The sequence below is a fragment of the Hippopotamus amphibius genome, chromosome 13, assembly GCF_030028045.1.
Source record: "Hippopotamus amphibius kiboko isolate mHipAmp2 chromosome 13, mHipAmp2.hap2, whole genome shotgun sequence".
In the NCBI taxonomy this organism is placed as follows: domain Eukaryota; kingdom Metazoa; phylum Chordata; class Mammalia; order Artiodactyla; family Hippopotamidae; genus Hippopotamus; species Hippopotamus amphibius.
Genome location: NC_080198.1, coordinates 33,769,972 through 33,787,947, shown reverse-complemented (window position 1 = coordinate 33,787,947; position 17,976 = coordinate 33,769,972). Strand labels below are relative to the sequence as shown.

Sequence of the window (17,976 nt, the reverse complement as noted above, 5' to 3'; positions counted from 1 at the left end):
GATTGCACTGAATCTGTAGATTGCTTTGGGTAGTATAGTCATTTTCACAATGTTGATTCTTTCAATCCAAGAACATGGTATATCTCTCCATCTGCTTGTGTCGTCTTTGATTTCTTTCATTACTGTCTTATAGTTTTCTGAGTACAGGTCTTTTACCTCCTTAGTTAGATTTGTTCCTAGGTATTTTATTGTTTTTGTTGCAATGGTGAATGGGATTGTTTCCTTAATTTCTCTTTCTGATGTTTCATTGTTAGTGTATAGAAATGCAAGAGATTTCTGTGTGTTAATTTTATATCCTGCAACTTTACCAAATTCATTGATTAGCTCAAGTAGTTTTCTCGTGGCATCTTTAGGATTTTCTATTCACTATTTCTTACTGATGATTTCATATACAATATGTTAGCCCAGTAGGCCCATATAAAAATGCTCCAAAGCACCTTCATTCACAGGGGTGAGCCCAAGAACAATATCTGTACAACTTGACCCCATCACCCTTCCACCTGCCCCATTACTGTTGTTTGGGTCATCAGTGGTCTTCTCACAAAGGGTGGACCAATTAGATTCCCTCTCCCAAGATTTGGGAATTGGATCAAAAATTTCAATGTATTTTGGCCTAGTCTCTGAATGGAAAGGTATAAACATGGAGAAGCTATGGATATTTCTCTTTGTTTTGTGGGCTAAGAAAGCCAGTCTGTAGAGAGGAGACTGGTGCAAACACCTAGAAAGGAGCAGAAAGAAGTGAGAGAACTTGGCACAGGAGCCTGATGGTTTCTTGATTGTGCTATCAGGCCTTTTGTGAGGCCTGGTTTCCTTTGGTCCTTTGAATTCCATCAGTTCTTCCGTATCTTAGGATAAATTTCATCACTTCTAAAAGAATAACTAACAGCAGTAGAAGTTTTTGTCCTTCTTTCACATGTGAAGAAAACTGAGGTTCAGGGAAGCCAGTCTTATTGCAAATGTTGATTGCAGTGTCTTATCTCTTGGTCAGGGCTTCAGCAACCCAAGACAAATTAGAATAAAAAACAAAGGGAGTGTTTTGACTTACTACCTGGGCATTCCAAGGTGTGACTGTGCCTTTAAACATGACTAGAGTCAAGGATTTGACCAGAATCATTTGATCAAACTTCATTCTTTCTTATCAGCTCTTGGCTCTGTTTATTTCTATGAGGTTTTGTTCTCAGAAGAGTTATCTCTGTGTTGGGAGCAAGATGGCCATTGGCAGCCTAAAGCAGGAACATTGTAACTTGTGATCCTTGACCAAAAGCACAGGAACCTATGTCTCCCAGCATTCACAGCATTCCCTGAAAAAGGACTCTGATTGGCCAGCCTGGGTCACATGCTGGAGTGTGGCTGACAGGGCCACCTTCATGGACAGCCCCCCTTGATTGACAACTTCCCCTGTATGTGAGAGTTGGGGTTCCATTACCAAACGGGGAGAAGAGATGCTGAGCAGACCAAAGCAATCTTTTTCACCAGTATTTGCTGTTTTTTCTCTTGAGTGGAAATGACAGATGATGCTTATATGTGTGACAGACTCCCATATGCAATTTTTCTCTTCCAGCTGTTAGTCACCTCCTCTCCCTCCCACTCAAGAAAATCAGTCTGGTTACAGATGATTGGGTATGAGCTTATTAAGATTATTCAGGTAACCTTAAATCTACTCTAATTAGAAAAGATAGTCCTTTGCAAATGTGAGTACTTCCACTATTAGCTATGACAAGTATGACACATCTCACAACTGCTTCGGGCACAAATGCGAGGTGAAAACCCCTGCTCTTGGATGGATGTTATGAGGATAACTGTATCAACACCTTTTTGGGTACAAGCATACTTATTCAAAGTACATTCGTATGCTTCTCAACAGCCAGCTGCTGTTGTAGGCACTGGGGTTTCAGCTACGAAGACAGAAAAAGTCTGTGTCTTATATGAAGCTCAAATTTCTAATGGAAGAAGATTGGCATAAATTTATGAACAAAAAAAAAAGAATTCAGATATTGAGTACAATAAAGAAAATACAACAGGGTATTGAGCCTGGTGTCCAGTATGGTAGCCACTAGCCATGTGTGGTTATTTAAATTCAAATTTATTAAAATGGAATCAAATTAAAAAGTCAGCTCTTCAGTCACACTTGTGATATTTTTTGTGCTCAGTAATTACAAGTGACTGGTGGCTACTGCATTAGACAGTACAGACATGGAAGATGACTATTATTGCACAAAGTTCTGTTATACTGGGCTTGACAGTAACTGGGAAAGATGGGGGGATGTTTAGGGCAGGCCTTGTGGCAAAGCTGACATTTATGCTCAGACCTAAAGCCACCCATGCAAAGTTCTTGAGCAATAACATCCCAGACAAAGTGAACAGTAAATACAAAGACCCTGAGATGGAAATGAGCTTGGCCTGTTTGACAATCCAGAGATGGCCCATGTGTCTTGATTGAATTGGAGAGGCAAGAAAGAACTAGATCAAGTATGGCCTTGGGGTTTATTCTATGCCAATGGGAAGCCATTGCCTATGCAGGGTAATGACAGCTTTATTTAATTTCCAAACAATCATTTTGGCTGCAGGTGGGGAGGTTGGGTGGCAAGGTTAGAAGTAGCACTTATAAGGCCTTCAGAAATCATTTGATTAATGAAAAGACTGATGGAAGGCCCAGCCAGTCTGTTGTGTCCATATGTCTGGGGATCGCAGAGGGGTTCTCAGCTGCCTTGAGAGGTCCCCTGTCCTATTGGTAGACTGAGCAGTCAACCAGATAAGCCACAGAGGAACTCAGACCACTCTCTCTCTAGGCCACAGCTTGGCTCACTGTTGGCTGCTCTCGGCCCCTCTGAGTTCCCACCATGTCTTGCGAAGCAGTGCCAGGCAGTGCTGCAGTGAGATATTCATCTCTTCATATTCCTTCATTTATCTCTATTGACTACCTGTTGTGTGCTAGGTATTGTATTAGGGATTACAGTGGCACAAGAAGAAACAGCTATGATCCCTGCAAACATGAATGTCACACTGTAGAGTGGAGGCTGCGTCAATCAAATAATCAGATAAGTGTGTGATGACCCCTGCAATAAGTGTTCTACACCAGTGCCCCTTCAGGAGCACCTGATAGGGATGTCCCCAGTCCAGAAGGTCAAAGGTGGCTGCCCCGAGGATGTGATAATCGGGCTGGATTTAAGGAGGGATGAGGATTCTGTAAGTGGCAGGTGGAGAAAGTGTTCTGGTTAGTGGGAGCAACGTGGGTGGAGGCCACATGCACCGAGGATCAGGGAGCAGTGGAGGGACTAACAGAGACCCCTGAAGCTGGGGGGAGGGAACAGAGGTGATGTGGTGCTAGGTGGGGGGGTGGGAAAAATGGGTGCTGAGGAAGCCCCCACTGGTGAGTGGGAGGTGATGGTATTCTTGCCTTTTCTTTTGAAATATTTCCCTCTGCCATCTGTATGCCAGTCAGCTCCACCTCAGTAGGGACCACTACCATTTGTCAAAACCCTGTTAAGTAGAACCATATGAAATTACCAATATATAACCATTTTTGACCTATAAAATGGGCAGCTTTATATAGTTCAACCTAATACTGTGAGTCAGGTACTGAACTGAGTGCTTTTTTCTTACTTTCTTACCGTTCTCTATTTATTCCTCACAATGACTCTGCTGTTACGGGGGTGGTTGTGATCCCATTTTGTAGATTTGAACCCAGCATACTGGAGTTAAACACTGCACTACACGGCTCTTAAAATGAGATGCCAGTGGCCAGCTAGCCCTGCAGGGAGCTGCAGTTCAAAGCCTGCATTAGTAGCTTGTTAAGTAGGCCTTTAATACTCATACTTGAGTATTCTCAAAGGCCAGAGATTCCAGATGACTGGGAGAGGGATATTCATTATCTGTTTTTTTAAAGGAACTGTGACACTTGGGGAATTATAAGTGAGTTAATGTAACATTAATACCTAGAAATATTCTGACATAGATCATTAAAAAATCAATTTTCACGTATGAGGGGAAAATGAGAGTACTAAGTAGTAACCAGACAGCGCTAGACCTTTGGAGAGGGGCATGGATGAGTAGCAATCTATGTCACTTCCCCACAGGATACACATGTATGGGGAGTTTGATATTTGCTTAGCTCATTTGGAACTAATATTCCTATTAATTTTATTTTTTAATCTTAGTTGTAAGAAGCTGGCCATCTTCCCAGAGCAGGGAAGGAGAAAAAATAAGGTTGAGAGGAAAGAACCTGAACATATTAACAGACTGCTCTGGGCACTGTGCCCATTGCTTTTGTATGTTTATCCCATTCAGTTCTCCGAAAGACCTAGAAAGGTAGACATCTCCATCCCCTTTTCACAGAGGAAGAAACTGAGTCACAGAGACATGAGGGTGCCATTAGGAAGCAAGCATAGTTTCCACCCTGGGCATCGGGCTCCAAAGCCCCTCCTCTTGTTGCTATACTGCCTGGTTTCTTGCTTTATGAATGGAACTCTGTACCAGGTGAAATCCAGGCAAAGGGAGGCACTGTGATGGAAATCATGAGGCCCACCCAGATTCCTCCCCTGGCTTGGAACTAACTTCTGGGCAAGGGGTGGGAAGACTCTTCCCAGCTGGTGGTGAAACATGAAAATGTCTCCCTAAATGGTACAGACAAGGAGTGATGTATCCATTCATTCATTCCATCCCCTGACTGAAGACCTCCAGGCACTATGCTTGGTGCCAGGGATGTGGAGATGAGAAAGGCATGATATCTTTGGGATGGACTGATGCTCCCGAAATCCAGGGTGGATGCCTGCTTGTCTTCTTAGAGGGCTCACCATCCAAAACAAACCCTCTAAGGGTTTCCAGGGGAGCGAATATCATGATGGATTGATTTCCTGAGGGGAGAGGTGATCAGAGGAGGTAGAGTAACAGGGAAGGAGAAAGGTTTCTGGGAGATGGGCGAGCCCTGGGCGTTGCAGCTAGGATTGAGCCCTTAACTACGGAGTCCTTACCTGTGCTGGACACAGTGAGGGGAGCTTAACATGCAGCTGTGAAGAGTTCATAGTTGCTTCACTTTATAGGTGAGGAAATTGAGGCACACAAAGGTCGGGGGAAAAATATGGGTTATAATTGGGCCAAAGGACTAGGTTGGTAGAGATTGAAGCCAGTAATAGGGCCAGGTGGGGGTATTCATAAGGACAAGGATCCACCTAGGCTGGAGGCATGCACCCACATGGGACCTGGGATGCTGAAGGCAAGTCTTCCTGAGAGATTCCTGGAGGTCCTTCACCATCAGGATGTGATGAGTGGACTGGTTAGGCCTCAATGCTCCCAAGTGATAGAAACCTACGTAGGCCAATAGCAGAGTTTGTTATAAAGACTGAGGGAGTGACTGCCTCAGGCAATCCCAGGGCACTGGTCCGGCCTCCCTGGAAGGGTTGGAGGCTGGGGCAAAGTAGAAACAAGCTTGTTGTTCAAATAGTAGCAAGAGGGCAGTGAGGCTGGAGTGGGATGCGAGGCTGGTCAGTGGAGGAGACCAGCTGGGCAAAGTGGGCCACTGCTGGACCACAGAGTCTTTCAAATCCTGGGGAAGGGTTTTTTTTTCTGAGGATAGTAGGAAACCACTGGGGAATGACATGGTCTGTTTCATGCTTCTAAACCATCACTCTGGCTGTTGCCTGGATAAATGGCAGGGGATTAAGGAAATGGCCTGAGCCCAACTGACAGGTCATAGTCCACGGAGAGGGGACAGTCACTGTGATGGTCAATTTTATGCGTCAACTTGATGACGCTATGGTGCCCGGTTCTTTGTTTGGTCATACATCAGTTTTGATGTTGCCGTGTGAAGATATTTTTTAGATATGATTAACATTTGCGGGTAGTAGACTTTGAGTAAAGTAGATCATTCTCCGTAATGAGAGGGTGCCTCGTCTGATCAGCTGAAAGCCTTAAGAGCAAAGACAGATTCCCTGAGGAAGAAGCAGTTCTGTCTTGAGATTACAGCATGAAAACTCTGCCTGTGTTTCTAGCCTACCTGGTCTGCCTGTGGAATTGGACTCAAGACTGCCATGTTATCTCTTAGCTGAATTTTCAGTCTCCCAGCTTACCCTACAGATTTGGAATTGGTAGTCCCTGCAATCAAATGAGCTAGTTCCTCTAATCAATAATCAATTGATTATTACTTGATTAATGATCAATACCTCTCTCTTTCCCTTCCTCCCCACTTTGCTTCTCTGGAGAACCCTGACCAATCCAGTTACTTACTGAGTGTGTGTTTGTTTTCTGGGTACAACCCTTGGGCTCTATTTTCCAAGTCAGAGTTGTTTTTGGGTTTTGTGGGTAGTAGATGAGCAGAGAAGCACAGGCCCACCTCCTGTGTATGGTTGGCTACACGCACACACACACACACACACACACACACGGCAAACAATTAGATAATTTTACAGGCAGGATTTCATTAAAGCCAAAATGTGTGGAGCAGATACTTCCCACCCATGAAGCAGGCCTTCTGTGGGGGGGCCTTGGAATTCCGTTATGCAGCTTACCCGGCAGGAAGGGGAAGCAGAAGTCGCCCTTGGAAATCGTGCCTCTGGGCTGGGCTGCATATTGGAGTCACTGCGGGGAGTCTGAAAAATATCACCTTGGGATTCGGATTTAATTGTTCTGAGGTTTGGCTTGGGCACCTGGATGTTGGAAAGCTCCGCAGCCTGAATTGAGAAGTACTGTCTGAAGACATTGTGATTTATGAGATTAGGTGCCTCTCACCTGGAAAGAGTTAAAGAGGGAACAAGGGCAGGGTTCAGGAAACAAAGGTCTACAGGCATTTCCTGCCAGCTGCCTCTTTTTGTAAATAAAGTTTTATTAGAACACAGCCAGAAGACCTGAGCTGTTTGATTCTACCGTTGGTGGAGGGGTGGAGCAATGAATTCTTTTCCTTGATGGCACCCCTATCAGAACTGAAGACCAACATGTTCTGTGACAGTGGCGTCAAAGGAGAGGGAATCCATGGCCAGGGGATGCCCAGGTGGCTCTTGGGGGAGCTGCAGGGTAATGGAGGCATCACAGAGCTCCTGTCTTGTATTCTTCATCTTAAGATAATTAGCACAGACCAGCAATTCCAGCAAATTCTGGAGTCACCTTTACCGCATTACTCTGGATACAGTATTCTGTATGGATTCGTGACAGAGGCCATGCAGCAACATGCCCTTGGTCTCCTACACCTTCCCTTCCCCAGGCCATAGGAGACACTGCTTACAGCATGATCTTCCTGACCTGCTGAGAACTTTCCCTGCTGCCACAGGACCTTGAAGAGTTGACTCTGAATACAGGTCTGTGGAATGTAGCTCAGGTGAGAGACCTGGTAACCACAAGATTCAGACATTGGGCTGGGAATACCACATTGAGTAAAGAGAGACACAGTTCTTGTAGTTGTAGAACTAATCTCATGGGAGCGTTGCATTGATAAAACAATCACATGAGTACTTGTCAAGTGGCCCCCATGGTAGATGCTGAGAAGGACGACTACATGATCAGCTATATTTGAGGAAGGCCACATAAAACACCCCTCCCCTGAGATATTCAAAGTGCACATAGGATACTCTCTAAATGAACTAAAGGCCCTGAGAATTCCTGAAATGAAAAATCTCCTTGCCTTTTTTTTAAACCCCAGCTTTCTTCCCCCCCCCCCCCCAAACTTTGTTCACCATGGCACGCATTCAGAAAAATTATTCCTTGTAAGTATTCCATGGAATGGCTTTCTCTTGCACACATCATACTGTGGAAATGCTGCTTTGGGACACTGCAGAGAAGTGCTGTACCGAGGGGTATACAAGATGAACCACTGGGATGCCCCAGAACACATTGCTTTTATTTCTATTCACTTTTATTTCTATTATAATTTTTATAGTTTGTTTTGTAATATGCACATGTTAGTATAATAGTTGGTAGGTAGTACACATGAGTTATAAATAAATATGTGGGGAGATGCTACTCAAAAACTTTTTTAAAAAAATACTTTATTTGGGACTTTGGTGTACCTCAAAAAAAAAAACTTTATTTGGGGGATGGTTTTAGGTTTACAGCAAAATTCAGAGGAAGATACAGAGATTTCCCATATGCTTCTATACATGCATAGCCTCCCACATTATCCACATCACTCACCAGAATGGTACTTTTCTTCTTTTTAAACCAAGGATGAACCTACATTGACACATAATCACCCAAAGTGCATAATTTACCTTAGGGTTCACTCTTTTTTTTTTTTTTTTTTTTTTGCTGTGCATGGGCTTTCTTTAGTTGTGACGAATGGGGGCTGCTCTTCGTTGTGGTGCATGGGCTCCTCATTGCTGTGGCTTCTCTTGTTGTGGAGCATGGGCTCTAGGTGCGTGGGCTTCAGTAGTTGCAGCACATGGGCTCAATAGTTGTGGCTCACAGGCTCTAAAACACAGGATCAATAGTTGTGGCGCATGGGCTTAGTTGCTCCGCGACATGTGGGATCTTCCTGGAGCAGGGATTGAACCCGTGTTCCCTGCATTGACAGGCGGATTCTTAAACACTGCTCCACCTAGGAAACCCAGGGTTTACTCTTGGTGTTTTATATTCTGTAGGTTTGGACAAATGTATAATGATGTGTATTCATCATTATAATATCATATAGACTATTTTCATGGTTCTAAAAAAAATAATTCCTCTCTGCTCTGCCAATTTATTCCTCTCCCTCCCATCCCTGGAAAATACTGATCTATTTATTGTCTCTGAAGTTTTGCCTTTTCCAGAGTGTCATATAGTTGGAATCATATAATATCCTTCTCAGATTGGCTTCTTTCACTTAGTAAAATGCCTTTAGGTTCTTCTATGTCTTTTCACGGCTTGACAGCTCATTTTTTTTAGCACTGAATAATATTCCATTGTCTGTTTGTACCACAGTTCACCCATTCACCTACTGAAGGACATCTTGGTTGCTTTCAAGTTTTGGTGATTGTGAGTAAAGCTGCTATAAACATCTGTGTGCAGGTTTTTGTGTGGAGACAAGTTTTCAACTCTAAATGCCAAGGAATATGATTGCTGGATCGTATGGTAAAAGTATGTTTAGTTTTATAGAAAACCACCAAACTGTCTTCCAAAGTGACTGTACCGTTTTGTGTACCCAGCAGCAATGAATGAGAATTCCTATTGCTCCAAGTCCTTGTCAGCATTTGGTGTTGTCAGTGTTCCAGATTTTAGCCATTCTAATAGTTGGGTAATGGTATCTCATTGTTGTTTTAATTTACATTTCCCTAATGACATATGATCTGTAGCATCTTTTCATATGCTTGCTTGTCATCTGCATAACTTCTTTGGTGAGATGTCTGTTCAGGTCTTTTTAGCCCTGTTTTTTTTTTTTTTTTTTTTTTTTGTGCATGGGCTTAGTTGCTCTACAGCATGTGGGATCTTCCTGGAGCAGGGATTGAACCTGTGTCCCCTGCATTGGCAGGCAGATTCTTAACCACTGCGCCACCTAGGAAGCCCTAGCCCATTTTTTAATCAAGTTGTTAGTTTTCTTGTTGAGTTTTAAGAGTTCCTTGTATATTCTGGATCAGTCCTTTATCAAATGTGTCTTTTACAAATGGTTCCTCCCAGTCTGTGACTTCTCTTCTAATTCTCTTGATATTATCTTTCACAGAGCAGAAGTTTTTAATTTTAATGAAGTCCAGTTTATCAGTTATTTCTTTCATGAATCATGTCTTTGGTATTGAATCTAAAAAGGCATCACCATACCCGAGGTCATCTAAGTTTTCTCTTATGATATCTTCTAGGAGTTTTATAGTTTCACATTTTATATTTAGGCCTATGATCCATTTTGAGTTAAATTTGAAGGGGTGTAAGGTTTGTGTTTAGATTCTTTTTTTTTTTTTTGCATTTGGATGTCCAGTTGTTCCAGCACCATTTGTTAGAGACTGTCTGCTCCTTTGTCCGAGATAAATTGACCCTATTTATGGGGGTGTGTGTGGTCTATTTCTGGGCTCTCTATTCTGTTCCACTGAATATTTGTTTATTCTTTCACCAGTACAGCACTGTCTTGATTTCTGTAGCTTTACAGGAAGTCTTTTTGAGGTCAGGTAGCATCAGTCCTCCAACTTTGTTCTTGTTTTAATATTGTGTTCAAATACTTTTTAGTGGAAGTAAAGCTAGATTCCTTCCAGCCAGGTTTTTTTTTTTTTCTGTCTCTTGAAAATATCATAGCACCCACCTGAAGGGGTTGCCAAACTACAGCCCACAGGCCAAATCCTTTTTGTAATTTTGTAAACTTTCAGTAAATAAAGTTTGACTGGAGCACAGCCTGCCCATTATTTTCTGTATTGTCTGGCCACTGTCATGCTACAACAGAAGTGTAGAGGAGTTGTGACGAAGACTCTACAGCATGCAAAGCCTAAAGTATGTGCTGTCTGACCCTTTATAGAAAAAAGTGTGCCTGTCCCTGCCCCACTGAATCACTTTTATTAGACACTTGCTCACTGGACCACTGTATCCTGAGTTGGTGCCAAGCCAGGTTTGGGGAAATGACACACCTACCATTTTGTCCCTGGTGGGTTTTTGTTGTTGTTGTTGTTTTTTGTCACATTTCGTCCCCTGGATTAGCTTCTTTTGTGCCCCATCACACTTGGTAGGTGATCAGATATACTCACCAAAGAACTAATTTACTATGACTTCATGGGTGACAGGGACTCAGAAATACTGAGGTGACTTAGACTAAACACATCTTTTTCTCGACGCTATGGACAAAGCCACTGAACCTCATAATTACAGCAATAAATTCCAAGGATGGAGAAGTGATTCTTCTTGTTTGCACTGAGTCAGCCTTTTCAAAATCAATACAGAATGGACAAATGGATTTAGGGAGGAGGAGCAGAATACACAGTTGTCTGCGGTAAAGGATGGGTACAACTGAGCAAAATTCTGCTTATGTTTTCATCCTTCCTTCAGTTGCATTCTGGGTTGTGCAGGTTATTCAATTAATTGGCAGTTTTGAAGCTGTCTTTGAAGAGACAGCTGTGAGTGAACCATGATGGCACTGGCCTTAATCAAGCAGGTCAGGCTTTGTTTGTTAATTTATATGTTTTCATTTCTCTTAAATAAATACCTAGGAGTGGAATTTGCTGGATGATAGGCTAGATCAGCGTTTAACTGTACAAGAAGCTGCAAATGGTTTTCCAAAGTGTTTGAAACATTCTATATTTCCACGAGCAATGTATGGGTTTTCTAATTACTCCACATCTTTGCCAACATTTAGTATTTTCAGAATATTTAACATTAGCTCTTCTAATGGGTGGAAAATTGCATTTTGGAGCAACGACAGAGTTTTATTTTGCACTTCCCTGATGACTAATGATGTTGAACACTTTTTGGTTTACATATTGGCCATTTGTGTACTTTCCTTTTGTAAGGTGTCTGCTCAAATCTTTTGCCTATATTTTAATTGGTGTTTTAAGTTGTGTTACAGGAGTTCTTTACATATTTTGGGTACAAGTAATTTGTCAGATGTCTGTATTATGAATACTTTTCCCTCAGTAATGGCTTTACTGTTTGTTTTATTAATAGTGAATTTGTTGATCAGAAGTTTTCAGTTTTAATAAAGTCCAAATTATCAATTTTGAAAATTGTAAGAGCTTTCTATATCCTAAGAAATCATTGCCTACCTGAAGTCAACAAAAGGTATTCATTATTTTTTTAAGTATTATAGATTTAGCTTTTTCATTTAAGTCTTTCATCCATCTTGAATGAATATGTGTATGTTGTGAATTAGGGACTGAGGATGTTGTTTTCATATGGTTAGTCATATGTTCTGCCACAATTTGTTGAAAATACTTTCCCCATTGAATTACCTAAGCACTTTTATTGAAACTCGCTTGACTGTATATGTGCAGCTTTATTTCCGGACTCTCTTCAGTTCCATTGATATGTTTGTCTGCTCTAATGCCAATACCACACCATTTTGATTAATTAAGTTTAGAGTAAGACTTAAAATCATTAAATGTGAGTCATTGGACCTTTTTCTTCTTTTTAAAAGTTGTTTTTGATATTCTAGATATTTTCCGTTTGTCTAAAATTTAAAATTAACTCAGCAATTCCTACAAACATCCTGTTGAGATTTTGATTGAGATTTCTTTGGAGTTTTAGATCAATTTGGAAAGAATTAACGTTAATACTGAGTTTTCCCATCCTTAAGCACAAGATATCTTTTTATTTATGGCTTAATTTCTCCCAGCAATATTTTGTAGTTCTCAGCATACAGATATTGCACGTTTTAAAAAATTTATTCCTAAGCATATTAAGCATTTTATGCAATTACAAATGCTATTGTTCTTCCAGTTGTTTTTTTGTTAGTACAGCGAAATATAATTGAGTTTGGTATATTGATCTTATATCCTGTGACCTTGCTAAACTCAGTAGTTATAGTAGATTATGTGCATTCCTTAGGGTTTTCTACATAGAAAGCCATGTTGTCTGCAAAAAAAGATAGTTTTTTCCTTTCCAATATGTATGGCATTCATTCACTCATTCATTCATTCATTTTACTGCATTTGCCAGAAGCACCTGTACAATGTTAAATTGAAGTGATAAGGCATCCTTGCCTGGTTGCTGATCTTAGGAGAAAAATATTCAGTGTTTTGTCATGAATATAATGTTAGCAGTAGGTTTTACATAGATGCTTTTTATCAGGTTGAAGACTTTTTATCTTATTTTAAATTTCCTGATAGTTTTTATGATGAACAAAAGTTGGATTCTTTAAAATATTTTTTCTGTATTTATTTGGTCATATAATAAAAAAAAATTCTGTTAATATGATGCACTGTGTTGATTGATTTTTGAAATGTTAAACCAACCTTGAATTCCTGGGTTAAATACAACTTGGTCATGATGGATTGTCCTTTTAACGATAGAGGGATTTGATGTAATATTTTGTTAAGATTTTTCATCTAGGTTAATGAGTGACATTAGCATGTAATTTTTCAAAAAATTTTTCTTGTTTGGTTTTGGTGTCAGTGTTATGCTGTCCTCATAAAATAAGTTGGGACATATGCCTTCCTCTAATTTTTTGTAAGAGTTTATGTAAGATAGTTTGTAGTTTTTCCTTACGTATTTGATAGAATTCATTATTTAAGACCTCTGAACCTGGAGTTGTATGTTTTATGATTGCTGTTAATTGTGAGTTTAATTTCTCTTATATATGTATAGGGCCAGTCATACTTTATATTTCTTTTTGTGTCAATTTTGGTAATTTCAGTTATTCAAGGAATTTGATGTTTAACTCAAATTGTCAAATATTGATATAAAGTTGTTTATAATATTCTCTTATCTTTTCATTATCTGTCAGCTATTTACTAATATTTTCTCTCTCATTCCTGATTCTAGTATTTTGTGCTTTCTTACTTTTTTTATTCATCAGTCTAGCTAGGATTTTATAATTTCATTAATCATTTTAAGGAGCCAACTTTTGATGTCATTGATTTTTTTTCCCTGTTTTTGTTTTGTTTTCTTGGTTTCTGCTTTTATGTTATTTTGTTCCTTCTAACATTGTTTTATTTGTTCTTCTTTTCTGACTTCTTAAGGTAGTATCTTAGACTATTCTTCTTAAAATTTTCTCCTTTTCTATGATAAGCTTTAAAATCTATAAAATTTCCTTCAATTTCTGTTTTAGTTACATATTAAAAATATTAATTTTTTTCATTATCACTTATTTCAAAATATTTTACAATTTTTTTCTGTCATTTTCTTCCATGACACATGTATTGTTAAAGAGTATGTTGTTTAATTTCAAAATCTTTAAGATTCTTCTAGCCATCATCTTGTCTTAGATGTTATTTATATTTTTTTGTATCATTACCATCTATTGAATTCCCATTGTTATGATCTGGAAAAGAATGTTTAGTTTATAGTTGTTAGGTGTGGAATTCCTTAAAATCAATTAGCTTAAGTTGGTAAATAGTGTTGTTGTGTGACCAACACCCAGTAAAAATCCTTCACACTGAGTCTTTATTGAGCCTCTCTGGTAGGCAAAATTTGAAATGTGTTGTCACAGTTCATTGCAGGAAGAATCTGTACATCTTATGTAATTGTGCTGGGAGAGAAATCTTGGAAGCTGCATCTGGATGCCTCTGGACTTTGACACGTGTTTCTTTTCTTTAGATGATTTTGCTTTATATCTTTTCACTGTAATGAATCTTTTCAAAGAAGCAACTTTTAGTGTCATTGATTTTTCTTAATTGGGTTCCTGTTTTCGATTTCATTGATTTTTTTTTATTTCATTGATTTAGATTCAGCAAAATTTAAAAAAAAAAATCTTTTTTTTCCCTTCTGCTTACTTTGGATTTAATTTTCTTTTCTTTTTCTAGTTTCCTAAAGTAGAAGCTTAGATGATTAACTTTAGATTTTTTTTTTTTCTAATACATCCATTGAATGCTGCATCTTGCAAATTTTGATAAGTTGTATTTTGATTTTAATTTAGTTTAAAATTTCTCTTGAGACTTATTCTTTGACCCATGTGTTATTTAGAAATATGTTGTTTAATCTCCAAATATTTGGGATTTGTCCAGCTATCTTTCTGTTACTGATTTCTATTTTAATTTCAATGTGGTCTGAGAGCATATTTTGTGTGATTTCTATTCTTTTAAATTTGTTAAGGTGTTTTTTATGGCCCAGAATGTGGTCTGTCATGGTGATTGTTCCACGTGAGCTTGAGAAAAATGTATACTCTGCTGTTGTTGGATGAATTAGTCTATAGTCCATTAGATTCAACTGCTGTGCTGTTCAGCTCAAACTATATCCTTACCAATATTCTGCCTGATGGATTTATCAGTTACTGATAGAGGGATACTAAAGTCTTCAACTTTAGTGTTGTGTAATCTGTTTCTCCTTATAGTTCTATCATTTTTTTCCCCTCACATACTTTAATATTCTGTTGTTAGGTGCATACACATTAAAGATTATTATGTCTTCTATGTAATGCCAGTCTTTTTTTGCTGATAATTTTCCTTGCTTTGAAGTCTGCTTTGTCTGAAATTAATATGGTCGTTCTGGCTTTCTTTTGATTAATGTTAGCATGGTATATCTTTTTCTATCCTTTTACTTTTAACAGACCTGTTTGTTTTCTTTTTTTTTTTATAAATTTATTTATTATTTAGTTTATTTATGTTTGGTCTTTTTTTTGCTGTGCACAGGCTTTCTTTAGTTGCGGTGAGTGGGGGCTACCCTTTGTTGTAGTGCGTGGGCTCCTCATTGCTGTGGCTTCTCATGTTGTGGAGCACAGGCTCTAGGTGTGTGGGCTTCAGTAGTTGCAGCACATGGGCTCAATAGTTGTGGCTCAAGGACTCTAAAGCGCAGGCTCAATAGTTGTGGCGCACGGGCTTAGTTGCTCTGCGGCATGTGGGATCTTCCTGGAGCAGGGATCAAACCCGTCTCCCCTGGATTGGCTGGTGGATTCTTAACCACTGCGCCACCTAGGAAACCCTAACCGACCTGTTTTGTATATTTAAGGTGAATTTCTTGTAGACAGCATATAGTTGATTCTTCTTCTTTTATCCACTGTGACAGTCTGTATCTTTTAATCTACTTAGACCATTCACATTTAAAGTGATTATTGATATAGTTGGATTAATATGTACCATATTTGTAACTGTTTTCTATTCATTGCCCTTGTTTTCTTGCTTTTTGTTTTTTTTTCTTCTACTCTTTTTATGCCTTCTCTGGTTTTAACTAAGCATATTATATGACAATATTTTCTCCTTCTTTAAAAAATTGTTTTAGTGGTTTTATAGTTTGCAATATACATTTACAACTAATTCAAGTCCACTGTCAAATAACCTTGTACCACTTCATGGGTAGTATAGGTACTTATAACAGAGTATTCCCAATTTCTCCCTCCTGTTTCTTATATCACTGTGGTATGCATTTCATGTATCCATAAACTATAATAACCCAATAATTTGTTGCTGTTATTGTTTTGATCAAACTATTATCTGTCAAGTCAGTTAAGAATAAGAAAAAATATTTTACTTTCATTTATTCCTGCTCTAACACTCTTTTCTTTATGTAGATCAGGGTTTCTGACCTATATAGTTTTCCCTCCCTTTAAAGAACATTTAAGATTTTTTTGCAAGGCAGGGCTATTTGCAACAGATTTCTTTAATTTTTGTTTGTCTGAAGAGGTCTTTACTTTTTTTTCACTTTAGAAGGATAATTTTTCTGGTTCTAGAATTCTAGGTTGGTAGGCCTTTTCTTTGAACACTAAGTATTTCATGCCACTCTTTTCTTGCTTGTATGTTTCCTGAACAGAAGTCTGATGTAATCCTTGTTCTTGTTCTCTATAGGTAAGGTTTTTTCCTCTTTTTGGCTTCAAGATTTTCTCTTTGTCTTTGATTTTTGCAGCTTGGATATGACATGCCTAGGTGTAGTGTTTTTATTTTTTTGTTTTATTTTGCTTTGTTTTGAAATATTCATGTGCTTGATGTTCCCTGGACTTCTTGGATTTGTGGTTTCATGTTTGTCATTAATTTTAGAAATATTTCTTCAAATATTTCTCATGTTCCTTTTTCTCATTCTTCTCTGGTATTCCCATTACACTACACGTTACACTTTTTGTAATTGTCCCATAGTTTTTGAATATTCTTTTCCTTTTTTCCCTTTTTTATTTTTTGCTCTTCAGTTTGGGAAGTTTCTGCTGACATAGTTTCAGGCTCACTGATTATTTCCTCAGCTGTGTCTAGGCGGAGGATGAGCCCTGGTCATTCTTCATTTCTGTTACATTGTTTTTGGTTTCTAGCATTTCCTTTTCATTGTTTCTTAGAATATTTCTCTCTCTACTTATCTATCTGTTCTTACTTGTTTTCTGCTTTTTCCGTTAGTGCCGTTAGCATATTAATTGCAGTTGTTTTAAATTCCTGATCTGATAATTGCAACTATACCTGCCATCTGCCATCCTGCAATACTGCACAGCAGTTAAGTGCACAGGCTCTGGAAATGTCTGTGTTTTAATTCTGGTGCTGCTTATCAGTGGTGTAATCTTTGACAGCATACATAAATTCTCTCTACCTCAATTTCCTCATTTGTGAAGTTAGAATTCTCATAGAACCTACTTCTTAGAGCTGTTAGGAGAACTGAACAAGTTAACATACGGAAAGCACTTGGAACAAGTATGACTATCTAACATATTATATATTTACTTAATTTTTGTTGTTTCTCAATGTCCTTCTAGTTAAAGGTAGGCTGCACAAGGGCAGGGTCTGTCTTCAAACGTTAAAGAATTAAAATGTTTTTGGGCAATTTTCTCTATATTCACATAAGGAAGTACTAAGCAGCTTCTTAAGTTTATGTTTTCCAAGAGTACTTAATGACCTTGGGAAATATTTATATAGTGCTATCACACCTGTGCAAAAGCAGCCGTAGATGGTGTGAAAGACTTAAAGAGATTACATGATTAGAACAGGATCCACAAGTGTAGGGGACAGCCTGCCTGCAGCCATACCCAGGTCTGTCTGAGTTCACACCCTTCTTCCGTAAGCCACATGTCATGTTTTTTGACTTTCTCTTTCAGTATGAATACTTCAATGCCGTGCTGATAAATGAAAGGGATAAAGATGGGAATTTTTTGGAGCTGGGGAAGGAATTCATCTTAGCTCCAAATGACCATTTTAATAATTTGCCTGTGAACATCAGTCTGAGTGATGTCCAAGTGCCAACAAACATGTACAACAAAGGTAAGGCTCACTGCTGCTGCTCTTTTTAGAGGGTGGAGAGGGCAGGATGTAAGGGGCAGGGCTGGCTGATTTGGGATATTGTGCTTTTCTGAAAAACAATTATAAGCTGGGCGTGTGAAGCACCAGCTGGATAGGTGAAGTGTGTGTTTGTTCTGTCTGGAGACTCTGGGCTTGCTGTTTTCCTGGCTCCTGTTTGCATCAGGCCCTCTAACTTATAGTCCAGGGATTGGCAAACTTTTTCTTTAAAGGACTAGATAGTGAATATCTTACTTAGGTTTTGCAGGCC

At 39.1% G+C, this 17,976-nt stretch overlaps 1 protein-coding gene across 1 annotated transcript in view; it reads left to right on the top strand.

The window, feature by feature from the left end:
- Window positions 1–17,976, top strand: part of CACNA2D3 (calcium voltage-gated channel auxiliary subunit alpha2delta 3) — a 781,884-nt gene that overhangs the window by 285,906 nt on the left and 478,002 nt on the right. Inside the window, exon 5 of the mRNA XM_057705866.1 lies at window positions 17,528–17,690. Coding sequence (XP_057561849.1) covers window positions 17,528–17,690 — 163 coding nt within the window. The remainder of the gene's footprint in view (window positions 1–17,527; window positions 17,691–17,976) is intronic.